General features: G+C 37.7%; 2 protein-coding genes across 2 annotated transcripts; both read left to right on the top strand.

Moving 5' to 3' along the window:
* The first annotated feature begins 12,570 nt into the window (after positions 1–12,570).
* Positions 12,571–13,918, top strand: LOC145073354 (large ribosomal subunit protein eL18x-like). The gene is made up of 5 exons (XM_079019902.1): positions 12,571–12,706; positions 12,807–12,896; positions 12,986–13,114; positions 13,304–13,486; positions 13,581–13,918. The coding sequence occupies exons 1-5, from the start codon at positions 12,704–12,706 to the stop codon at positions 13,737–13,739; spliced, it is 564 nt and encodes a 187-aa protein (XP_078876028.1). The 5' UTR covers positions 12,571–12,703; the 3' UTR covers positions 13,740–13,918.
* Positions 13,919–20,595: 6,677 nt separating this feature from the next.
* Positions 20,596–22,128, top strand: LOC145072323 (epoxide hydrolase 1-like). The gene is made up of 3 exons (XM_079018734.1): positions 20,596–21,216; positions 21,373–21,614; positions 21,709–22,128. Exons 1-3 carry the CDS (start codon positions 20,749–20,751, stop codon positions 21,953–21,955), a joined length of 957 nt encoding a protein of 318 aa, XP_078874860.1. The 5' UTR covers positions 20,596–20,748; the 3' UTR covers positions 21,956–22,128.
* The last annotated feature ends 372 nt before the right edge of the window (positions 22,129–22,500 follow it).

Below are 22,500 nucleotides of genomic sequence, written 5' to 3'. Positions count from 1 at the left end.
CATATGTCATGTAAGGGGGTCGAAGAATCGCCATTTATATTCCTATAGACTTAAATCTCTTTATATTAACATTCTAAATAATATTAGGCGTGACTTGGCGACAGTATTAAGTCTTAAGATTTTACCAGTTATGGCGAGTCACATCATTTGTAAGACGTGAGTTAAAGCGACTATTTTGTATATAATTAATATTTTTATATGCATTTTCTACCATTATTCATAAATATATACATATATGAATTAAGTCAACATTTTGTTAAAGCTTGACGTCAACTGCAAGTCTTGGAGCCATAACAAGGTTTTTTAGAACCTTGTTATAAAGGGAAAATATTAGCATTAGGATGTTTTACACATTTGTCCATGCAACATCCGAAAAATCAAGGTAAAATTTTCATTTTCCAAAACCAATCATAACCATAAATTTTTACAAAACATAGTTTCCAAAATGTGGAAATCACAAATCAAAGTATCCTAAGAACAAAACTCATAAAATCTAAAGGATATGCATGATCAAGTCTTTGCCTTGCTCCGATCATCAAAAGTACCCAAAACATAACACTTAAACCGTAAGCCAAAACTTAGTGAGTTCCCCTAAAATACCACATACAACGAAACAAAAACACTTAATGCTTGTTGGGCCCACAAACTCCCGGTTGGATTACCATAGCCCACAACCTCCCAGTTGGATCGGCGTACATATTGCATACTGGTCCATTGGGCCACTCGGCGCGAGGACTTCCCAGGGGGTCACCCATCCTGGTACTACTCCCGCCCGAGCACGCTTAACTGCATCTGGCACGTATCACAATATTGTCCGCTTTGGGCCACTCGGCACGAGGACTTCCCAGGGGGTCACCCATCCTAATACTACTCCCGCCCGAGCACGCTTAACTGCAGAGTTTTTATGGGATCTGCTGCCCTCACGGCTTTAAAACGCGTTGTGATAGGGAAGGTATCCACACCCCTTATATGGAGATGTTTCGTTCTCCTTCCAAGCCGATGTGGGATCAGATCTAACCCACTTTCACTGTGACATCCCCAATTTTTACGGTCAGAAAAGACCGATTTTGTTTATGCTTTATAAAAATCAAAGTACTTCTTTTCATAAAAATGTTGCGGAATTTGTTCCCAGAAAAAAAAATGCGATAAATACATTATCAAAACATTTTCGAAGAAACGTATTTTAATCATTTTAAAACGTTTGGGATGTCATCGTCAATACAGGAACATAAGCATAAACGGAACTTACATTTATTTACACTAGTGATCTACATCTTTTTAATCTCTCAGTGTAATGTCACTTCATATCGACACCTGTGATATAAATAAACTGAGTGGGTTGGGTTGGGAAACCTGGTGAGTACATAAGGTTTTCAACCCCACAATAATATAATTATTATGTTTAAACAATCAAACAATCAACCCAATTACCCATCTCCATTATCTTCTTTACTCTTAAGGATTTATCCTAAGAGTCATCTATCCTGCATTCATTTATCCCGAAGTCCCTTACTTCCAGGGTTATAGGACTGACACTAAATCCATAGCTGCCAATGCGTGTTCGTAAAGCACTAATTCCATAGTTGCTATAGTTTATTCATCGGGTACTAAATCCATAGCTACCAGTGTTTATCTAATAGGTACTAAGTCCATAGCTACCAATTCCTAACAGGTACTAAATCCATAGCTACCAGCGTCTAACTAATAGGTACTAAGTCCATAGCTACCAATTCCTAACAGGTACTAAATCCATAGCTATCAGCGTCTAACAGGTACTAAGTCCATAGCTACCGGTGTTTGTCCCATAGGCACTAAGTCTATAGCTGCCAATGTATACTCACATCATCTTATATCTCTCATCATTCATCTACCCATGTCATACCCAACATATTCGTAGATATAAAATACGTATACAGTTTAAAACATTTAAAACATGTATAAAAACGTTCATCCAGCATAGACAACAAGTATTCAGATAATATGCACACATAGCACGTAGTTTATATAAAATACTTCATATCTATGTGTAAGATGAAAGTAACTATGCACTCACTTGGAAAGGTGGTGAGTCGGCGCTCGGACAACACTTCGTTACTCTTAAAACAATTATCCCTTGACGAAACCTAGTATCATTACCACTAGAGTTTAGTCTAACATTTGACGAGACTAATTTAATAGTCTAGCTATTATTATTATTATATAAGCGTTAAACAATACTTATATAACCCATAATAATAGCCCAAACACTCCTTATAACATCCTAATAATATTACTATATTGTAACATAAGCTATACTAAAGATAGGATAGGTACAGCTCACTTACAGCGGGTTTTCTCGAAAACCGGGCTTCGCTGGAGCAGCGTTCCTGAGCCGAAAGGCTCTTTTCTCGAAGCCGTCAGGCGCTCCGGGGATTCCGCCTCGTGCTAGGGAATTACCCTAGGCTTTGGGGGGTTTGGGAGGCTTAGAGAGAGAGAGAGTTTAGAGAGAGAAAGAAGAGGATTGAGGGGTGAGGAAATGAGGGAACCCGACACCTCTATTTATAGGGTGAAATCCTAACAGACTCGCCGAGTCGGTTTACTGACTCGCCGAGTCAGTGCCACATGTCATCACCTGATGGCTTTCCTTGGGGAGAAAGCCTTGGCCCATATTCAGCCACATCACCCTTTTTGCAGCAGCACTCTGCTGACTTCTAAACCCCGTAACTTTCACATACGAGCTCCGTTTTTGATGTTCTTTATATCCATGCGTAGGTAAAAACAAGATCTACAACTTTAATTTAGATTATGTCGGCTAACTCACGACCAATCTTAAATTTCACAGTATGAGGTGATTAGACTGCTAAATGACCGCGAAGAATTCATAACTCCTTCGTACGGACTTTGTTTTCGTCTGTCTTTTTACCGTTGGGTTCCTATTAATGAGATCTTCAACTCTTATTTAGGTCGCGTAAGCCAAAAACCACTTGAACTAAAATTCGAGTTTCGGGTCGTGCACTGCTAAGCCGAATCTTAGAAAAATCATAACTTCTTCATACGAAGTGAGATTTGGGCGTTCTTTTTATGGATTTTCTCAGTTTAACATATTCTACGACTTTCGTTTAGATCACTAAGGCTAAAAATTCCTACATCGTAAATTCACTATTTGCGCCTCCCGATGCCGTGCCGGTTTTGCCGTAAAACTTCGGCGGGTCATAACTTCTTCGTTATAACTCAGATTTCGGCGTTCTTTATATATACGGAAACCTTGAGACATATTCTACAACTTGGTTAAGACTATTTATTATAAATAATACTTTGCCAAAAATTCATTTTCGACCCCTATTATCTCTAAATTGACTAGCCCGGATCTACGGGCGTTACATAAACCAGGATACATAATCTACTGGGTCAACATTGGTGCCTTTAACCCACAAGTACAGTGAGAAAACTCACCTCACAGTTTGAAAAGACAACAAGAAAGAACGTTGCTCCGAAAGTCAACTCTACATGTCACCTATATTACAAACAGTGGCCTAAACTCAAACTACAACTCAAAATACCCAAAATACCCTCAGGTCAAACTTGGTCAAAATTATGGTCAAAGGTCAAAAGTCAATGAGTCAACTCGGACTGAGTACGCTCGGCGTACTCAGCCACTACGCCCACGTAGTGCAATTTCATGGCCATATTACAAGGTCTCGATCAGGTATGCACGACGTACCCACAAGTACGCCCACCGTACTGGTTGCTACATTTTCCTTTCTATTAAATGATTAATCTATTAAGACACCACATCCAACACTCATATCTAGTCCGAAATAACATTCTAAGTCATAAAATTTCCAACTTTGTGACTTTCCAAGGCTAGATAGGGTCCAATAATTAAACCCTAACGTAATACACAAACTAAAGCCTCATATCTCATGCATGAAGAAAGGAAAGGGACCAATACCACATTTTTATGGTTCTAAGAACCTAAAAACATATGGAATGACAACCCTTATGGGTTATAGTAAGCCATACTCATGAACACCAAGCTTATGAGACCAAAAATGAACACAAACCCCAAGCTAACAAGATATAAGAAAATATTCATCAAGTTTCAGACTTTATACCTCCAAATGATGCTCGAGGGTGAAATACTTCTGGATCCAAAGTACCTTAAGCTTCCATGATGGTTTCCTTTCCTTTTCCTTCCTTCAAGAACACCACGAATGCACTTTTAAGATCACAAAGGCTCACACAAGGAATTAGGGTTTGTTAGGGACGAAAAGTGGAATGGAGGCTGATGAATGAATGGGTCTTAATGAGATAATGATGCTTAGATAGGGTTCAAACCATAAAAATTAGGGTTTAGGCATCAACCAGGTATGCCCAGCGTACCCACACAATGCACGTTTTCCACTTAAGTGACCAAGGGACCGATTTACTACAAATTTCATATATAAGGGTCAAAAATACAAATTACCTAGATAATGAATGTTACAATTCTCCCCTACTTGATTTAAACTTCGTCCTCGTTCGTTGTCGCGAATAACTCAGGGTAGTGCTCTCGCATCTCTGCCTCGGGTTCCCAAGTCTATTCGGAACCCATATGATGTTGCCACTAGACCTTGACCAAAGATACCACCTTGTTGCGTAAGACCTTCGTCTTCCTATCCAAAATTGTCATTAGTCTCTCAACATAGTTCAGGTGATCATCAACCTGAATATCATCCAAAGGAATGACTGTTGAATCATCAGCTACACACTTCCGAAGCCGAGAGACGTGAAAGGTGTTGTGAATTTGACTGAGCTCCTCGGGCAGATCCAATCGGTAGGTTACCCTGCCAACCCTGACAATCACTCGAAACAACCCAATATACCGGGCCCCCAACTTTCCTCTCTTCCTAAAGCATAACCAAAGTGAGATTCGCATACCCCAACTAATCATGAATCCTTGACCCACTAACCTTAACCAATGAAGAATAACCATCATTACCATGCCTAAAATCCGGAAATACAATACCTTGACTGGCTCCCAAACAGGAAAAACCATCACGAAACACAATCAATATGACTTCACTTTGAAACCTGAACCATATGGAACCCTTCCAGCCCCGAGTTATCTTGCTGATACCACTAGAAAACGTAATATATGACTATTCACTACTGTTGAACCCTCATTCCGAAAACAAAGGCGACTCCCAACATGAGTCTCAGCTAAATGACCGTTGTAGTGGAACACGAACAACGTCAACATATTCCATAAATTCCTTTTAGCTACTTCAAAATCAAGGCATTTTACAAAGAAAACTTGAGATACCACTCGGAAACCCACAACTTCCAACCAACAACCCAATAACTTGAAAATACTCAATCGCAACGACTATTTTTCTCTCCCTAGCCAAAGACCCAACTCCCAGTGAGAACCACCCAACATGAGAATCTCAATACTACAACCACAACCAACTCCATAAATATAATTCCCAAAACCAGAATCCCACCAGTTCTAAACTTCATAAACTATACTCTAAGACTGATGATCATCCATTTGTCATACCTAACCATAGTCCCTGACTAGGAACACCACCAAAACATGTAGAAAAGAATACTTAAAACATACCGATCACGAATTTCGCCCAATCCCAAATCCAAAATTTGTGCCCTAAAAACCTTGAATACTCACTTGACTTTCTGACAAGTGATCACCAACCCACTGCTCCCACGAGCATAATGATGGTCCACCCTAGGAATTTCACATTGCATCCAAATCCTTTAACAACTCAGGTGAACGTCCACCTAGAAAATCACTTGGTACATTCACATCGAACTTCATGATTCGAGATTCCATAACCAATACCCAACATTGGTAACTAAACTCCTAATAAACAACCCGCAAGCAAACAAGACTCATAATGCAAACACTTTACAAGAGACTTCTGATGCACAGTTGTTACTCCCAACTGTAACTTCCCGATGATGAGGTATTTTCAATTTTAGCCCTATGTATGAAAGAAAATTGCATTTTGACCCTTAGGTTTGAGGAAGGTCGCAAGAATGGCCCATAGTGGCATTTTGGTAATTTTGATCACGGATTAGTACGTTGAGCGTACGTTGTGTATGTTAGGCATACTAGGGCGAACCCAAGTACGTTAGGCGTACACCGCGTACACAGGGCGTAAATGGTTAACTTTCAAACCCTAATTTTTAGGGTTTTAGCCATATATAAGCATCATTATCTCTCATTTCTCATTCCCTCACCAGCCTCCATATGAGAAAAACGACCCCTAAGCTAGCCCTAAATGAGAAGAGTGCATCTTGAGCTTATCTTTGTGTTTTGGGGCATTCTTGAAGAAGAATAAGGTGGTGAGAAGAACTTGGAGCTCAGAAGCAACTTTGATCTGAGATTATCTCGTTGCTAACAACCTCTAAGAGGTAAAAAGTTCATAACTTGATCACCTTATCTTGTAGATCTAGTGATTTCTTAATTTAGGGCACTTTTGGTCCCAAATATGGTGATTCTTGAGCATGACATGCTCTTAACCAATAAGTCATCCTTTCAGGCCTTATGAGGGGTCTCGAATCATAAAAATGTAGTTTTGATGCCTAGTTTTCCTACATGCATGCTATAGAAGGTCTTAAGGCATTAATATGTTGAGATTTTGTGTATTGAGCACTTAATGTGTTGGATTAGTGTCTAAGTCCATAACTATTTTGGTATGTACTTTACCCGATGGTGCATGGTCCTTTTGGGTTGCCTTCACCAAAGCAACTCGATAGGATGAATTATGGAGAGAGAGGAGTAATTATGATTTATTAATATATTATGAGAATAATATATTAAAGGAGAAATCATATTGTTTAATTAATATTAGTTAATAATTAATTAAGAATTAATTTTGTGGCTAAAAGAGATTAATTAAACTTAAGGGACTAGAACTATCAATTGTATGATAGTTGAATATTAGGCTAATGACTCCATATTAGAGGGGTGGACGAATTCTATGGGGAAACCCATTAGAAATCGTCCAAGGCCTCTAAGAAGGGAGTCCTTGGGTTGCTTAGGGCCTAAGCAGTAAAATTAGGGTTTCCTTGTTAGATAACCCTAATAGCCTCACTATTTAAGGATCCCTATAGCACCAAAAACGTGGCCAAGAGTTTCCTTAGGGTTTCCACACGTTTTTGGGTGCCTCCCCACTTATCATTCTTCATCCTCTTGCTCTTGGTGTTTGTGAGCCATTAGAGGAGTGACACTTGTGACTCTAAGCTTTCTAAAGCCATTACAAGGGAGGATTTGAGATTGTTATTGCTACATAACAATCAAGGTAATATCTAAACCTTATTCTTATGTCAATATGATTAATTGTATGATAGATCTAGGGTTTATAGCTTTGGATATTCAATTGCATGTTCATTAGACAAACTAGATCCAAAAGCTATTTGGGTTTGCATGTACACCATAAGAATGATGTTTTTGCTCAAAACCCATCATAATGGACATGAAAAGTTATAAAGTTAGGAACTTTATGACTCTTAATGGTATTTTGGCCTTGAATCTGAAATTTGGACGTGAGAGCTTAATACATTAAGCTCTTATTAAGGAAATGGGGTTTTGAGCGTACGTTGTGCGTACCTCAGCGTACACCGCAAGTATGTGGTCAATTTCCTAACTCCGGTCAAGGCTTGAGCACGCCCAGAGTAATAGCTGAGTACGCCCTGCGTACTCAGTTGAGTGGACCAATTTGACTCCTTGACCCTTTGACGTTGACTTTGACCATGGTTGACCAAGTTTGACTTTAGGTTATTTAGGGTATTTTGAGCTATAGTTTAGCCTTGGTCTCTATTTGTTGAATAGGTGACTTGTTGTATGACTTTCTTGTGTGGTGACTTGGTGAACTGCGAGACAAATCTTGGGACGAGTATGAGTATGTGTGAAAGTTAGTAGAAGCCTATACTACCATAATCACAAGACTCGCATTGGATCAAGAAGAGTCACAAGGTTACTAAGACACTAGTAGTTGAGCTGTTTTGCTTGTTTTCGTTATTACCTTTGTTTCAGTGATGACTAAGAAAAGGAATGTTATTCTGACCTTGGTGGTCATAACAAATCGAGCCCAATTAAGATAATTGTGTGAAGTAAGTTACCCAGTTCAAAGAACCATGATCAATGTAGTGTCTGACTTTAGTCAAAAGATGGAAATATAAGGGAAGCGATCGACATAAGAAATGCAGTCGTCATTAAGACCAAGCAACTTATAGCTAGAAGTACTACATGTTATTATATGATTATAGCACGTTAAAACATAAATGAAGGTATCTTCCATGCTGGAATCTGACTCAAAGAGACCTGAGTCTAACCATTGCATCATGCAATGAAAAGTCATTAAAGCATGACCCATCGGTGTGACATCCCCATTTTTACGGCCAGAAAAGACAGATTTTGTTTATGCTTTATAAAAATCAGAGTACATCTTTTAATAAAAATGTTGCGGAATTTGTTCTCAGTAAAACATGATAAATACATTATCAAGGCATTTTTGAAAAAATATATTTTTATTCATTTTAAAACATTTGGGATGTCATCGTCAATACAGAAACATAAGCATAAACAAAACTTACATTTATTATCACTAGTGATTTATATCTCCTTAATCTCTCAATGTAATGTGACTTCATATTAACACCTGTGATATAAATAAACTGAGTGGGTCAGGTTGGGAAACCTAGTGAGTACATAGAGTTTTCAACCCACGATAATATAATTATTATGTTTAATTTTCAAACAATTAATCAACCCAATTACCCATCCCCATTATCTTTTTTACTATTAAAGATCTACCCTAAGAATCAACTATTCCTCGTTCATTTATTCTCAAGGATCATCCTAAGGAATTGGCACGAAGTCCATCATCACCGGGTTTAGGCACTAAGTCTGCATAGTCACAAGGGTTTATACAACAGGCACTAAGTCCGCATAGTCGCCAGGGTTTAAGTACTAAGTTTGCATAGTCACCAGGGTTTTGGCACTAAGTCTGCATAGTCGCCAGGATTCGGGCACTAAGTCTGCATAGTCACCCGTGTTTATCTCGTTTATTGACAATATCGTTTTCGAGAGTCCACTAACAATACATGTAAATGGGTTTTTAGAGTACACCGGTGAACATATCGTTCACAACACCTACAGGTTGCGAGCCTGCTAGTGTTCCACTGGACTATCTAGAATAGTTCGTGGTTGTCTTCCATACTTTGCTAGATGACGGGGCCAACATTTGGGAACAAGGCTTCTCACATCGTCCACTTCTCACCCTTACCTCATGGTCTATATCACCTCTCAACTCATCATACAACTCATATTTCATCTACCCATGTTTTACCCAACATACTATGTAGATATAAATACATATACAATTTAAATCATATAAAACTTGTATAAAATCGTTCATCCAGCATAAATAACAATTATACAGATAATATGCATACATAGAACATAGTTTATATAAAATACTTCATATCTATGTATAAGATGAAAAGGACCATGCACTCACTTGAAAAGGTGGTGACTCGGCACTCAGACAACACTTCGTTACTCTTAACACAATTTTCCTTTGTCAAAACCTAGTATCATTACCACTAGAGTTTAGTCTAACATTCACCGAGACCAATTAATAGTTTTTCTATTAGTACGATTATATAAGCACGAAACAATATTTCTCAACCACTATATATAGACAGGGGCCAGACATAAAACACCGGAGGGCAGGACCATCTTGGCATATAACACTTCTGAAATCCAACAACCCTATGTGGCCCTTTAAACCAGATTCCCCGTACCGCGAGTGGTTAAAAAGATATTATAACGACATTTATATAGCTCATAATAATAGCACAAATACTTATTATAAGGTCCTAATAACATTACTATATTGAAACATAAGATATACTAATGATAGGGTAGACGTAGCTCACTTACAACGGGTTTTTCTCAAAACCGGGCTTTGCTGGGGCAACGTTCACGAGCTGAAAAGCTCTTCTTCTCGGAGCCTTCTGGCGCTCCGGGACTCGCCTCTATATGTTGGAAGTTGCTAGGGATGGGGGAGGAGAGGTTTGTGTGACATCCCCAAAATCACGTTCAGAAAAGACCGGTTTCATTTATGCTTTTAAAATAATTTCAGAGTAAATCAATTGATTTAAAAGACTTGCGGAATTTGTTCCCAAAACAAAATATGATAAAATAAAGTTTATCAAAGCATTTCATCAAGAGATGCATTTTCATTATATAACAATATTCGAGATGTCATGTTCCGATAAACAGACCAAAAGCATAAACAACAAAAGATAGACCATACAACAGTTACATATAACAATTGGTCTAATATCAAAAGATCTTGATAAGTTATCCAACTTATGCTCTCGCGCCACTACCTGTAATACAACAAAACTAAGTGGGTCAGGCTTGGGAGCCTGGTGAGCATATAGGGTTTTCAACCCACAATAAATAATTATATTTAATCTCACCAACCAACAATAACCCGATTACTCATTTCCGTTATCCTCACTGTATGTCCCTAAAACAACATCTATCTCAAGGGACCTAATCTAGGATTTTCATCGGGACGAACATTATTGCAAAGGGGTTTCCTCAACAATAGATGTCCTAAAGGCAACCATGAGGGGGATAGAGTGCACCGGTGAACACATCGTTCACAACACCTACAGGTTATGAGCCTGCTAGCGTTCCACATGACTGTCTAGAAAGAGTCTGTGGTCATTATCCATACTCTGCTGAATAACTAGATCAACAACAACAACATTGAGGCCTTTCATCTGTTTATCACACATCAACTATCTACCAATGTTCTACCCAACATATTAGTAGATAAAAATATATATTTTTATACATAGTTTAAAACATGTATAGCATTCTCATTCAATACATATTCCAAACAACAGATGAGACACATACACATAACACTTATATCATAGAGAATAAATCATATTTATGAGATACAAGAAAGTGAATATACATTCACACATATAACAACAAAATATACACATAACACATATTTCGTATAAAATACTTCATAATTATGTGTTAGAAGAAGGTAACTACACACTTACTTGATCAGAAGATGATTGGACAACACTACGACTTGTAGAAGTAGTATTCTTCGGTAGATCCGGAAGATCTTCACAAAAACCGGGCTTCTCGCGGGCAGAGCTTCGGCTCGGGAATTGCAGTTATCGGGATCTTCGGGGCTTGCTTCGGGGCTCGGGAATGATATCGGGGCTTCGGGGTATAAGTTGTACGCAAAACGATGCAAAATGGGGGAGAGAGAAGAGATTTTGGCAAAAGAAGCCGGCTGCCCTTGCATGCCTTTTATAGAGGCTGAAGCCTCGCATTATGCTGGGCGTAATGCTCTACGCGGGGCGTACGCTTCGGAAATCGTCATCGCTTACGTCATCGGAGCTCTTGAGTGCAATGCAGTGCATGCATCGGGGTACGCTGGGCGTAGTTCAGATCAGATTGGTGACTCCTTCGGATATACATCCGAATTAAAAGATTAATTAATAAATATTAATTACTTAAAAACTTCGGAAATTCATATCTTCTTATGAACTCCGTTTTCGACGTTCTTTATATTCACACGTAGGTGAGACTACGCTCTTCAACTTTCGTTTAGACTCCGTCGGCTAAATTTGACTTTATTTTTATTATTTATTTTTAGTAGGTCTGGACAAGAAAACTCCGTTATAAATTCATAACTTCTTCACCTGACGTCCGTTTTCGTCTGTCTTTTCACCAATGCACTACTATCAACGAGATTTTCGATTCTCGTTTTGATTGTTTCGACCAACAATCACTCGATCTCGAATCGAGTATTCGGGCTGCATACTGCTAAGCTGAAACTTAGAAAAATCATAACCTCCTCATACGAAGTCAGATTTGGCATTCTTTTTATGCACGTTCTCGGTTTAACGAACTCTACAACGTTCGTTTATATCACTAGGGCTAAATATCGCTCTATCTTAATTTCATATTTTACGTCATTCAACGCCGTGCCAGTTTTGTCGCGAAGCTTCGACAGATCTTAACTTCTTCGTTATAACTCGGATTTCGACATTCTTTATATCTCCAGAATCCTTTTTTCAACTACTACAATATTATCCATAGATATCGACTTTATCTAGTATTTCATTTTGACGCTTATTTTTTATTCTTAATTAAATTAAGACACACAATTAAGCACAAAACACATAATACTCAAATAATACACTTCTGTTATTTCAAAACGGGTTACAAAAGTTAACCTAGACTATTATACACCTGTAAGGCTATTGTATTGGTTTTAACATAAATATGAATAAAAACGCAGTGATATATTATAGTTTTAGCGAAATTACAATACTATAAATAGCCACGAAACATAACATTAAACTAGACAAAAACGAAACATAAAATAATTTTAATAAAAAAATAAAGAATACTAAAATAACATCATACATTAAGTTTCTCTAAGTTTTCACCCATATGATATTGGGCCAAAATACTTGGGCTCTTTTTTATGCATATGCTATTAGAATGGTTAGTATCATACAAACGGACCCAAACATCGGTTCATAATCCAGTCTATCTACGACTACATAGACTAGCCACATATAGCGTTGTGTTCATAAACCCTAACTCCTTTTTCTTTCGTTCGTCTCCTTCTTCTTTCTGCAGGTACACGCAGCCGTCGCCGTCATGGTATTCTCAATTCCCTTGAACCCTAATCAAGCTAACAATCTTCTTCCATTTACATTTTAATTTGTACGCTCATGTATTCAAATCCGTTTCATGATACCAGGGTATAGATCTTGTTGCTGGTGGAAAGAGCAAAAGGACCAAAAGGAATGCTCCACGTTCCGATGATATCTACCTTAAGCTCCTCGTCAAGGTTATCCTACTCATCAGATTTCACCCTGTCTGCTTTCATTTTTTGTAGGTTTACCGAAATTGTTAACGTTTGTTTTAAAATTGCTTCAGCTTTATCGGTTTTTGGTGAGGAGGACCGGAAGCAACTTCAATGCAGTGATACTGAAGAGGCTCTTTATGAGCAAAGTCAATAAGCCCCCAATTTCTCTCTCTCGCTTGATCCGTTACATGGCTGGCAAGGTATGTCTGTTTGCAATTTCGTTTCTGTAGATATACGTCGTTTCGTAGATAATTGGTAGACTCTGTAGATATACATCTGTACCTATAATCCGACATGGAAAAGCTGATGCTGTTTTATTATCCGTGAATAGTGATATGTAATCAATTGAAGGAATCTAACTCTTTATTTTGTGATGTTGGTTTAATTAGGACGATAAGATTGCTGTGGTTGTTGGCACAGTCACCGATGATGTTAGGGTTGATGAAATCCCATGTATCAAGGTCACTGCTCTGAGGTTCACCGAGACTGCAAGGGCCAGGATCGAGAAGGCTGGTGGTGAATGCTTGACTTTTGACCAGTTGGCCCTTCGAGCTCCTCTTGGCCAGAACACGGTTAGCTAATCATAATCAATTTCTTATGTTTCTGTTCATGCTCAATCTTATGTCTAAATGTAGTTATGGATGCATGTGTTTATGGTTTTTGCAGGTTCTTCTTAGAGGCCCAAAGAACTGCAGAGAAGCAGTGAGGCACTTTGGAAAAGCTCCTGGTGTGCCACACAGCCATACCAAGCCGTATGTGCGATCCAAAGGAAGGAAGTTTGAGAAGGCAAGAGGAAGAAGAAACAGCAGAGGCTTCAGAAACTAGGTGTGTTCATCAATGGTGGGTGTCTTTGAAATGTTGCAAAAGTTCTATAATCTCTTTTTATGCTGGTTTGTTTGGATTAAAGCGATGATGAAAATTTTGGTGTTTGGTAATATGTTATATGTAGCCTTTGATTTCTAATTTACTTTCAACAATTGTTTAATGGAGATCAATTTTAATCATTTATGTTTAATGGAGTTTAGTTTTTATATAACATCACAGAAAGTTGTAGTAGAACCTATAGTATTTGACTTGGGATCACTAACAGGATATGTATAGATATACTCTAAAAAATATTTGATATAACGTCACAAGTTGTAATAGAACCTAAAATATTTGACGTCAGTGTAAGGGGCTGTTTGGTGTGCCTAACACCCTAGACATCCCCAAGAGAGAACATGAGAGAAAGAAGAGAAAAGGGGTGGGTGTGTTTAGCTCCCTAAGCACTCCCAAGAGAGAATAAGATAGAAGTAATAGAAAAGGGGCGGATCTTTTCATGGTCTTGTGACCATACTACCCTAAACATGGTGTAGTTGAACCTTTCTCGAGCACCGTGCTCATAACTGAATCGGATCTTTTCATGGTCTTGTGACCATACTACCCTAAACATGGTGTAGTTGAACCTTCCTCGAGCACCGTGCTCATAACTGAACCTCTTTGGGGGTACCATATTGTATAACCTAACACGTTGTTCGTGAGTTGTAGCAAAGAAAAGAAGAGAAGAGAAAAGAAAGTAAGGATAGAAAAAAAGGAAACAAATTTTTTTTTTGTTCCCGAGCTGGAAAAGAAAAGAAGAGGAGAAAAGAAAGTAAGGATAGAAAAAAGGAAAACAAAAATTTTCTTTTGTGTTCCCGAGCTGGAGAGAAGTGGATGGAAATTTAAACATTTTGTTCTCTCTCCAACTGAATAAGTTGCTCAAATAGTTGTGTAGTTGAGTGAAGATGAATATGCTACTCATGTGGTTTCAATACAATGTCCGAGTATACCGTATCTCCTCTTACTTGATGCCTATGTATGTGTGTAACATGAAACAACTACTAATAGCAGCATGTTAATATCATGTTGACGATGTTGAGAAGTGGAGTCTAATCTAAACGACAATGGTGAAGTTACTGACGAAGTCTTTCGAAGAGCGCGACCTTGACTTTCGCCTAGAGTTCAATCCTAACTTCTGCATAGGTTGCAACATGAGTTTGATCTCAACAAAAGTTGTAGACTCCAAGAAGAAGCGAAGTTTTGAAGTCAAGATAAAAGTGCAGTGAGATGTTCCGAAGCACAAACTCTGATGTGGTGTTCCTAGAAGATTCGATGTGTAAGAGACAATGAAGTAGCTTTTAGTCGTGAGCCTTGGTGTTGGCTTTACAACATTGGAGAACACATTTACCTTTATGCCAACCTGTAAAATGCGTATTGTCCCATCACATAATTTTAGTTCAAAAGCACTATAAATACATCTCATTTATTGTAACCTTAATTAGAGTAGATTAGTGAGTGTATGTCGGAAGTAGGTAGTACGATAAATACACAATTCTTGTATTTCACATCAAAATCAATAATAATCTCTCTGGTTTGCATGTAGACATAGCTTTATCAATCAAATTAGTCGAACAATGTTAAATCTCCTTGTGTTCTTGTTAATCTTCCCATCATAATCATCTCCACTAGTGTGTCTTGTGTTTGCTGAGTTATTCATAATCTCCTACAAAACTACATGGTAAATACGTCATACTCTATATAATGCTTACAACACATAATATACAACATTGTGCTTTAAAACGTTGAGATGACCCTTTTAAAACATAGTTTTTTCTTTTGAATTCTTTTAATTAAAATTAGCAAGACGCTAGAAAAACATTAGAAAACGGAGATAACTGAAACCATCATTCATTTATCTCAAACCATCAAACGTATAACAATGTGAAAAATGGTTATCAAAGTACAACCCAAATCATAAAATGCTAGATATTGGTGGATGCGATGCGATCATGCCAAGCCATTCCCTTTTGAACCGGAAGTACCTGAAACATTTAAACATAAACCATAAGCAAAAACCTTAGTAAGTTCCCCAAAATACCACATACTATACATACACATCATACATACATATCAACCTAAACCTGTAACGGGTCTATTTACCCCTGAGTCCCTTTCAACTCCGTGAGTCCCTTCCGACCATCTGAGTCCCTCACGATTCCTTCAGTATCTTTCAATCGGTACGAGTCTATTTCGCCCCTACATCTAAGCATAAAGTCATATTAGCAAGAGTTACAAAGACAACAAACACATTCATGCATATCTGTAAGTGTCACGAAGACAACTATTATCCTACAACATAATACCGTGGGCCGACATTGGTGTCTTCGACCCACAAGTACAATGAGGAGACTCATCTAAATCTGATGACAAACAATTCACACTCTCGGCTGCTGCTACCACGACTCCTCACACTGAACATATCTAAAATCAACTGTAATTAATAATCAGGGTAATAACCTCTAATAAATGGTCCAAATCATATTCTATCTTACTAAGGGTAAAAGACCATTTTACCCTTCTCACATTTGACCCAACTAATCATGACCCAAAACCCATAATGACCCAAGGACCAAAATAGCCCAAATGGGCTTCTGGGAGTACGCCATGCATATCCATAATTACGCCCTGCATACTGGGCTTCAACAGAAAGGGAACCGGGGAAAAACCCGTTACGCCATACGTACTCCAGGGTTATGCCCAACGTACTACCCTGAAGTCCAAAATCCATATTAAGCACTTAATACATGCAATATAAGCGTCGAATTCACAGATCTAGCCCTTGGGAAAGTCTTAACTAATAAAGTTGACAACTTTATGCTTTTGCATGGCTTAATAGAGCCCAAAACCAAACCCTGACTTCTTAACTCCATAAAATGGTCAATAACTCATGCATGGTTGAACTATTCCCAATAATATTCGATTTTTATGCAATAAGGACCTCTGAAACATCAAGAAATGCTAACCTAAGCTATAGAGTAGCTCCTACTCATAAGAGCCAACCGTTGGGACCAAAACATGCCGACATCTTAAACTATTCTAAATCTATTCAAAAGAATCATAAAGGTTGAGACTTTATACCTTCTGGAAGAGGATGAAGATGAGTAGAGTCTGTATCTACAAGCTATGGACTCCAAGCACACCTTCCAAGTTCTCCTTCTTCACTATAACACACCAAAAATCACACAAAAGCTTGAGATTCTCACAAATGGAGCTAGGGTTTCGTGGGGGCTGAAAGAGAGGGTGGCGTCTGATGATAAGAACGGTTTCCAAGGGTTTAAGGTCCTTAAATAGGGTCCAAGACCCTAAAATTAGGATTTACATTCACTACGAGTACGCCCTGTGTACTCTAGGTACGCCATGCGTACTCAAGGGAAATCCCGCGTCCAAGTTAATGAGTTACGCCCCGCGTAACGGTCATCCATGCAAAAACCTAAATATATAAACTTTTAAAGAATTTACCCGGGAACTGGGTGTTACAAGATAGAATGCGAATACACAATCAAAAAATATTAATCAAGGGTCGTTAGAAAAGGCACACTCATTGTAAGAGCCAAATGGTCGTTATCTCCATAAATCGATCTAACAATTATAACCTATAAAATATTTGGGTCTTAAAGAATTGCCATCTCCATGTAAATAATAACCCTTTGTTGAAAGTTAATAAACTTGCAATTCCCAAACCTCTTTCCCCTTCTCTAGCCAAAACTTTCTTCTATATTACTAAAGCCACTTTCTTTTCCCCCCAAATCGATACAAAAAAATGATTCTAAGAGATATCTACACCTTTTGAAACCGAATTTGGGGCTGGAAAAAGCTACATATAATAAATGCCAATGGTACCCAACACAAATTTCAAAAAGGTAATTCTACCGTGTACGGATAAGGTTTTAACTTTGTAAGTGAAAAGTTTGGTTATGAACTTATCAATCACCGGTTTCCACCCATCGGCACAAGACATATTTATACGGATGGTTAACTAAGGTACAAATTGACAAACAAGTACAAGAACATCCAAGAATCTCTGCAAGTTGATCAACCTACTCAAAAGTAACCCCAACCGAATGTAAATTACTTTTGAGTAAGTTAATTATAAGACCAAAAAGCTAAGCAGAATCATCTAAAGATTCTAATAAATACTTATGAAACTATTTCCCGAAGGCCAACATATTGACACATCTTGCGTTGCATGTCTAATTCTTTAATTAAGATTATTTCTTTATAAATTTTTAGTAAACAAGGAAATTGATAAGTACTTTTTTATAAATGGAGTTGTTTTAGATTTTCAATGCTCAAAGTTTTAGGTATTTCTTCCCCATTAAGATATTCAAGGGTGTAAGAGCTACTTCCGTGGGTGTAAATGCTCTTCCTTTGACACAACTATAGTAATATTTATCTATTTGAGTTTTATATGTTTCTTTTTGTAGTTCAACTATTTGACATCATTATTAAAAGATATATAAGTTGGTGCGTAAGTCTGTATTTGTACGGTCTTCATCGAACTCAAATACTTGTTGGGATATAAGTTCGAAATCATTAAGAATGACTACCTAGGATCTGTAGGTTAATCTGAATGAGGTTTCGTTTGTGTCGGTACAAGGAGTTGTTGAGTATGACCATAACACACTTGGCGGTTCTTTAGCTCACTTTCCTTTAGATTTACCATGGCGCTTTTTCAGTATAGCATTGACTACTCTGTTGGTTACATCCCTTTGTCCATTTGATTATGGATGAGCTACAAAAATGAACTTTTGTTTGATTCATATTTCTTTACTCCAACTCCTAATGAGGTTTTCATCGAACTGGGTGCTATTGTCCCTAACAAGTGCATGTAGGACTCATAATCGTGTGATGATGTACTTTCACATGAACATGGTTATGTTTTTTTCTAGTTATGGTAGCTAACGGTTCCACTTACACCCATTTTGTAAAGTACTCGATTGCGATGACTATAAATTTGACTCACCCTAGTGCTTCTGGGAATGGACCAACTAGGTTATGCCCCTATAGTTGGAATGATTGTGGATTGGTCATGCTAATCATGTTGGATGATGGTAGTCATGTACTAAATTCCTGGCATTCGATGCATTTAGTTGTTAATGTTTGTGCCTCTATGTTTACTTCATACAAGTAATATATGATACAAAATAATTAAGTTGACAGGCTTCTCGCTCCGTGATGTGCTCCATTAATTTTGGAGTGAGTCTCGGTGAGAATATGTTATGCATCTGCCTGATCTATGCATTGTACATGGTCTTCGGTAGGATTCCCCCTCGAATAACCAATTATGGGGCTTTCACTCTTATCTTTCATGCTATTTTCTCAGCTTATGGTAGTACACCATGTTGGTTGAAGTCGTAGTATGATGTCATCCAATTTGGTTCAAAGCCAAAGCCATTGACTTCTTCATTGTCTATGAATGGACAACACATACCGCACAACATTTAAGTAGACGTTTTATTACTTAACCTTGCTGGAAAATTTAGTGAACTATGAGATAATAATTGTTACTAAAACAATTTGTAAATAGATTATGATTTTCGACTATACAACATGTTTAGCTTATGTTTCATTTTTTTTAGAAAATGTAAGTGTAGAATTTGGAAATAAAAGTTACGTTAATTTAGTAGTAAATAATGCTTAATACTTTCATTAAAAATATCAAGCTCTCACATAAAATATTAACTTGTTTATAGTGAAACTTGAATAGCAGGATAAAAAAATATAATGGGTCAGGAATGGGCCGGAGACGGGTGAGGATAAACCCAACTTTTAAAGGGAACATATTCGATTCCCCACACCCATAAGAGATGAGGACAAGGATGGGTACCCCATATCCCAACTTGTTTCCACTCCTGGCGCAAACCCGTTGCAGATAGAAAGTTCTCTTATAAAAAGCGAGATGATAACAACAATATCTACTTCAAACGAAATATTTATCTAAATATGCTCTAACAACACACTACATTGCAGGCATTAACCTGTTTAGATAATGAAATAAAATATGTTAAATAACAGAACATACACATAAAGCTTCGAGTTCTTAATCTTTGTTTATATTAATATAAGTCTGAAATGCCCGAAATAAAGTCCTTATGTCCGAGATAGATCTCGGCGTGTTCGACACAAAGCGTTTGGGAGCTTCTAGCTTCTAGTGTTTGCCAAAACGCTTCGTCTTGAACAGAAAACCTTGTTTGACACTACAAACTTCTAACGTTTAGTTTAAACAAAACACTCCAAATCCAAATGCCACTTCATGTATCGTTTAACAAAACAATACACGCTACAAGCTATCTGCTACCAACTAGTTTTGCTGAACATGCCCAAAGAGTCCTTAACATCCCGTTACCGAGTTCAATTTAACGAGTGAAAAAAAAGGAAATAAGTGGAAATGAGAAGAAAATAAAAGAAATTGGTGTTCTCGAGTTTCATTAAAGGAATGAAGTGGAGGGAAATAGAAGAATCATTTTTCCTTCTAACTTTCCTTTCGATTTGAAAAAAAAAACAAAATGATTAATTTTGCTTTAACTTCTTTTCAACTTGGGAACACAAAGAAAAGTTTGTTTTCCTTTTCTTTCTCTTTTTTTTTTCTCTTATTTTCTTTTCTTTTATTAAACTCGAAACTAGGCGTAAGTCCGAAATGCGATTCTGAAGTACATTCTCCGAAATATTATATACTATATATAGTAGGAGGGACACCACACTAGCAAGTCAAATTCATCATGTAGGTGACCAGGTCAAAGTCTGATCCAAAATGTGATATTCCACTTTGGTATTTAGTTTTTCAAAAATAAAAAAATATTGGTTACTTGAAATGTGATAATAATATGGTTACTTCAGTTAATTTCCAAAAGATGTATCTCATCATTGGTGGGTATGGACCATTTGCTACGTTGTTTGGGTTCACGGCCGGCCGGTTCTTATAATAGTCAGAGTAGATCTCGTTTATCACAGACATACACTTCTCAGTGGGAGAGATATGGAAACTATAAAACACAGTAAGATACCGGTCAACGGAATAAATATGCACGTAGCAGAGATTCCCGGCGATGGTCCACCGGTTCTTTTCCTCCACGGGTTTCCCGAACTCTGGTACTCCTGGCGCCACCAGATGCTCTATCTCTCTGCCCTCGGTTACCGAACAATCGCCCCTGATCTCCGCGGCTTCGGAGACACCGATGCCCCTCCTTCCGCCGCCGAATACACCGCCTTCCACGTTGTCGGCGACTTGGTGGGTTTACTCGACGCCCTAGGTCTGAAACAGGTATTTCTTGTGGGTCATGATTGGGGGGCCAACGTGGCGTGGAACTTGTGTTTGTTTAGGCCCGATCGGATTAAGGCGTTGGTGAATACGAGTGTTGTATTTAGTCCTAGAAATCCGGTCAGAAAGCCAATTGAATCGATGCGCGCCATGTTTGGAAACGACTATTACATATGCCGATTTCAGGTAATCCAAAAACATGGCGCTTTACTTAATTTGGATTTATTTCTAATAATTTATTGTATCTGGTTGAGTTGCCAAATCGATCTGTTTTCGTCATGTATCACTGAATTCAGAGGATATATCCAAGTTATCGATCTGTGAACTGTTTTGTTTATGTAGCAACCTGGAGAAGCCGAAGAAGAGCTTGCTCGTGTAGATACAGCACAAGTTATAAAAAAGTTTCTGACTTCTCGTAATCCAGGCCTGCTTTGTGTGCCTAAAGAAGTTGGATTCGGGGGTAAACCCAATTCTAAGATCACTCTTCCCTCCTGGTTGTCAGAAGACGACGTCAATTATTATGCAACCAAGTTTAATCTCACAGGCTTTACTGGTGGATTGAACTACTATCGAGCTATAGACCTGTAAGTTGCCCTTCCCTTCCCCAACTCTTTTTATGTTGTTGTATATATATAATATATTTAGCCTGAACTGTGGAATATACTTATTTTGTTGCAGAAACTGGGAATTAATGGCGCCATGGACGGGTGTGCAGATTAAGGTGCCAGTTAAGTTTATTGTGGGAGACCTGGACCTGACTTATAATACCCCTGGAGTGAAGGACTTTATACACAAAGGGGGATTCAATAAACATGTTCCTTTCTTGCAAGAAGTTGTGATAATGGAGGGAGTTGCTCATTTTATTAATCAAGAAAAGCCCCAAGAAGTTAGTGAACATATCTATGACTTCATCAAGAAGTTTTGAGTTACTCTTTTAATGTAATCCTGTGCCTGTAGCTGTCATGCTAAGGATTTTCATGCAGAATAAGCATAGAAACGACTTCATCCTTCCTATATATATGCGTCAGATGAGATCCTGTTTTATAAATTCACATATTTTTATAAGTTATCTATCTATATCATTTCATGATTTCTAAATGTTATCAATTGTGTAATATTGAGAACGTTAGTCAGTCGCCTATTACTTGACGACTACTTAGACCGGAAGGATTATGAGGGAAGTTTCCCTCATTTTTGGTGGGCCATACCCCCTTTTTTCCTCACTCTCCTTTCTCTCACCTAAAAGCCAAGGAGTGGGTGGGAAGTCCTTCCCTCACTTTTTTTTTAATATATATATATATATATATATATATATATATATATATATATATATATATATATATATATATAATTTTTTTGTTATGAATTATAATTTTTAAATTAATACTAAACATAAAACTTAAAAATAAAAAGCATTTCATTAATTAAAATAGAACTTACATTAAACCTAAAATATAAAAAAGTAGAAAA

The sequence above is a fragment of the Lactuca serriola genome, chromosome 9, assembly GCF_051521515.1.
Source record: "Lactuca serriola cultivar US96UC23 chromosome 9, Lser_US96UC23_V15, whole genome shotgun sequence".
In the NCBI taxonomy this organism is placed as follows: Eukaryota; Viridiplantae; Streptophyta; class Magnoliopsida; order Asterales; family Asteraceae; genus Lactuca; species Lactuca serriola.
Note: the sequence above shows the minus strand (reverse complement) of the source record. Positions and strands in the feature narration are given on the sequence as shown.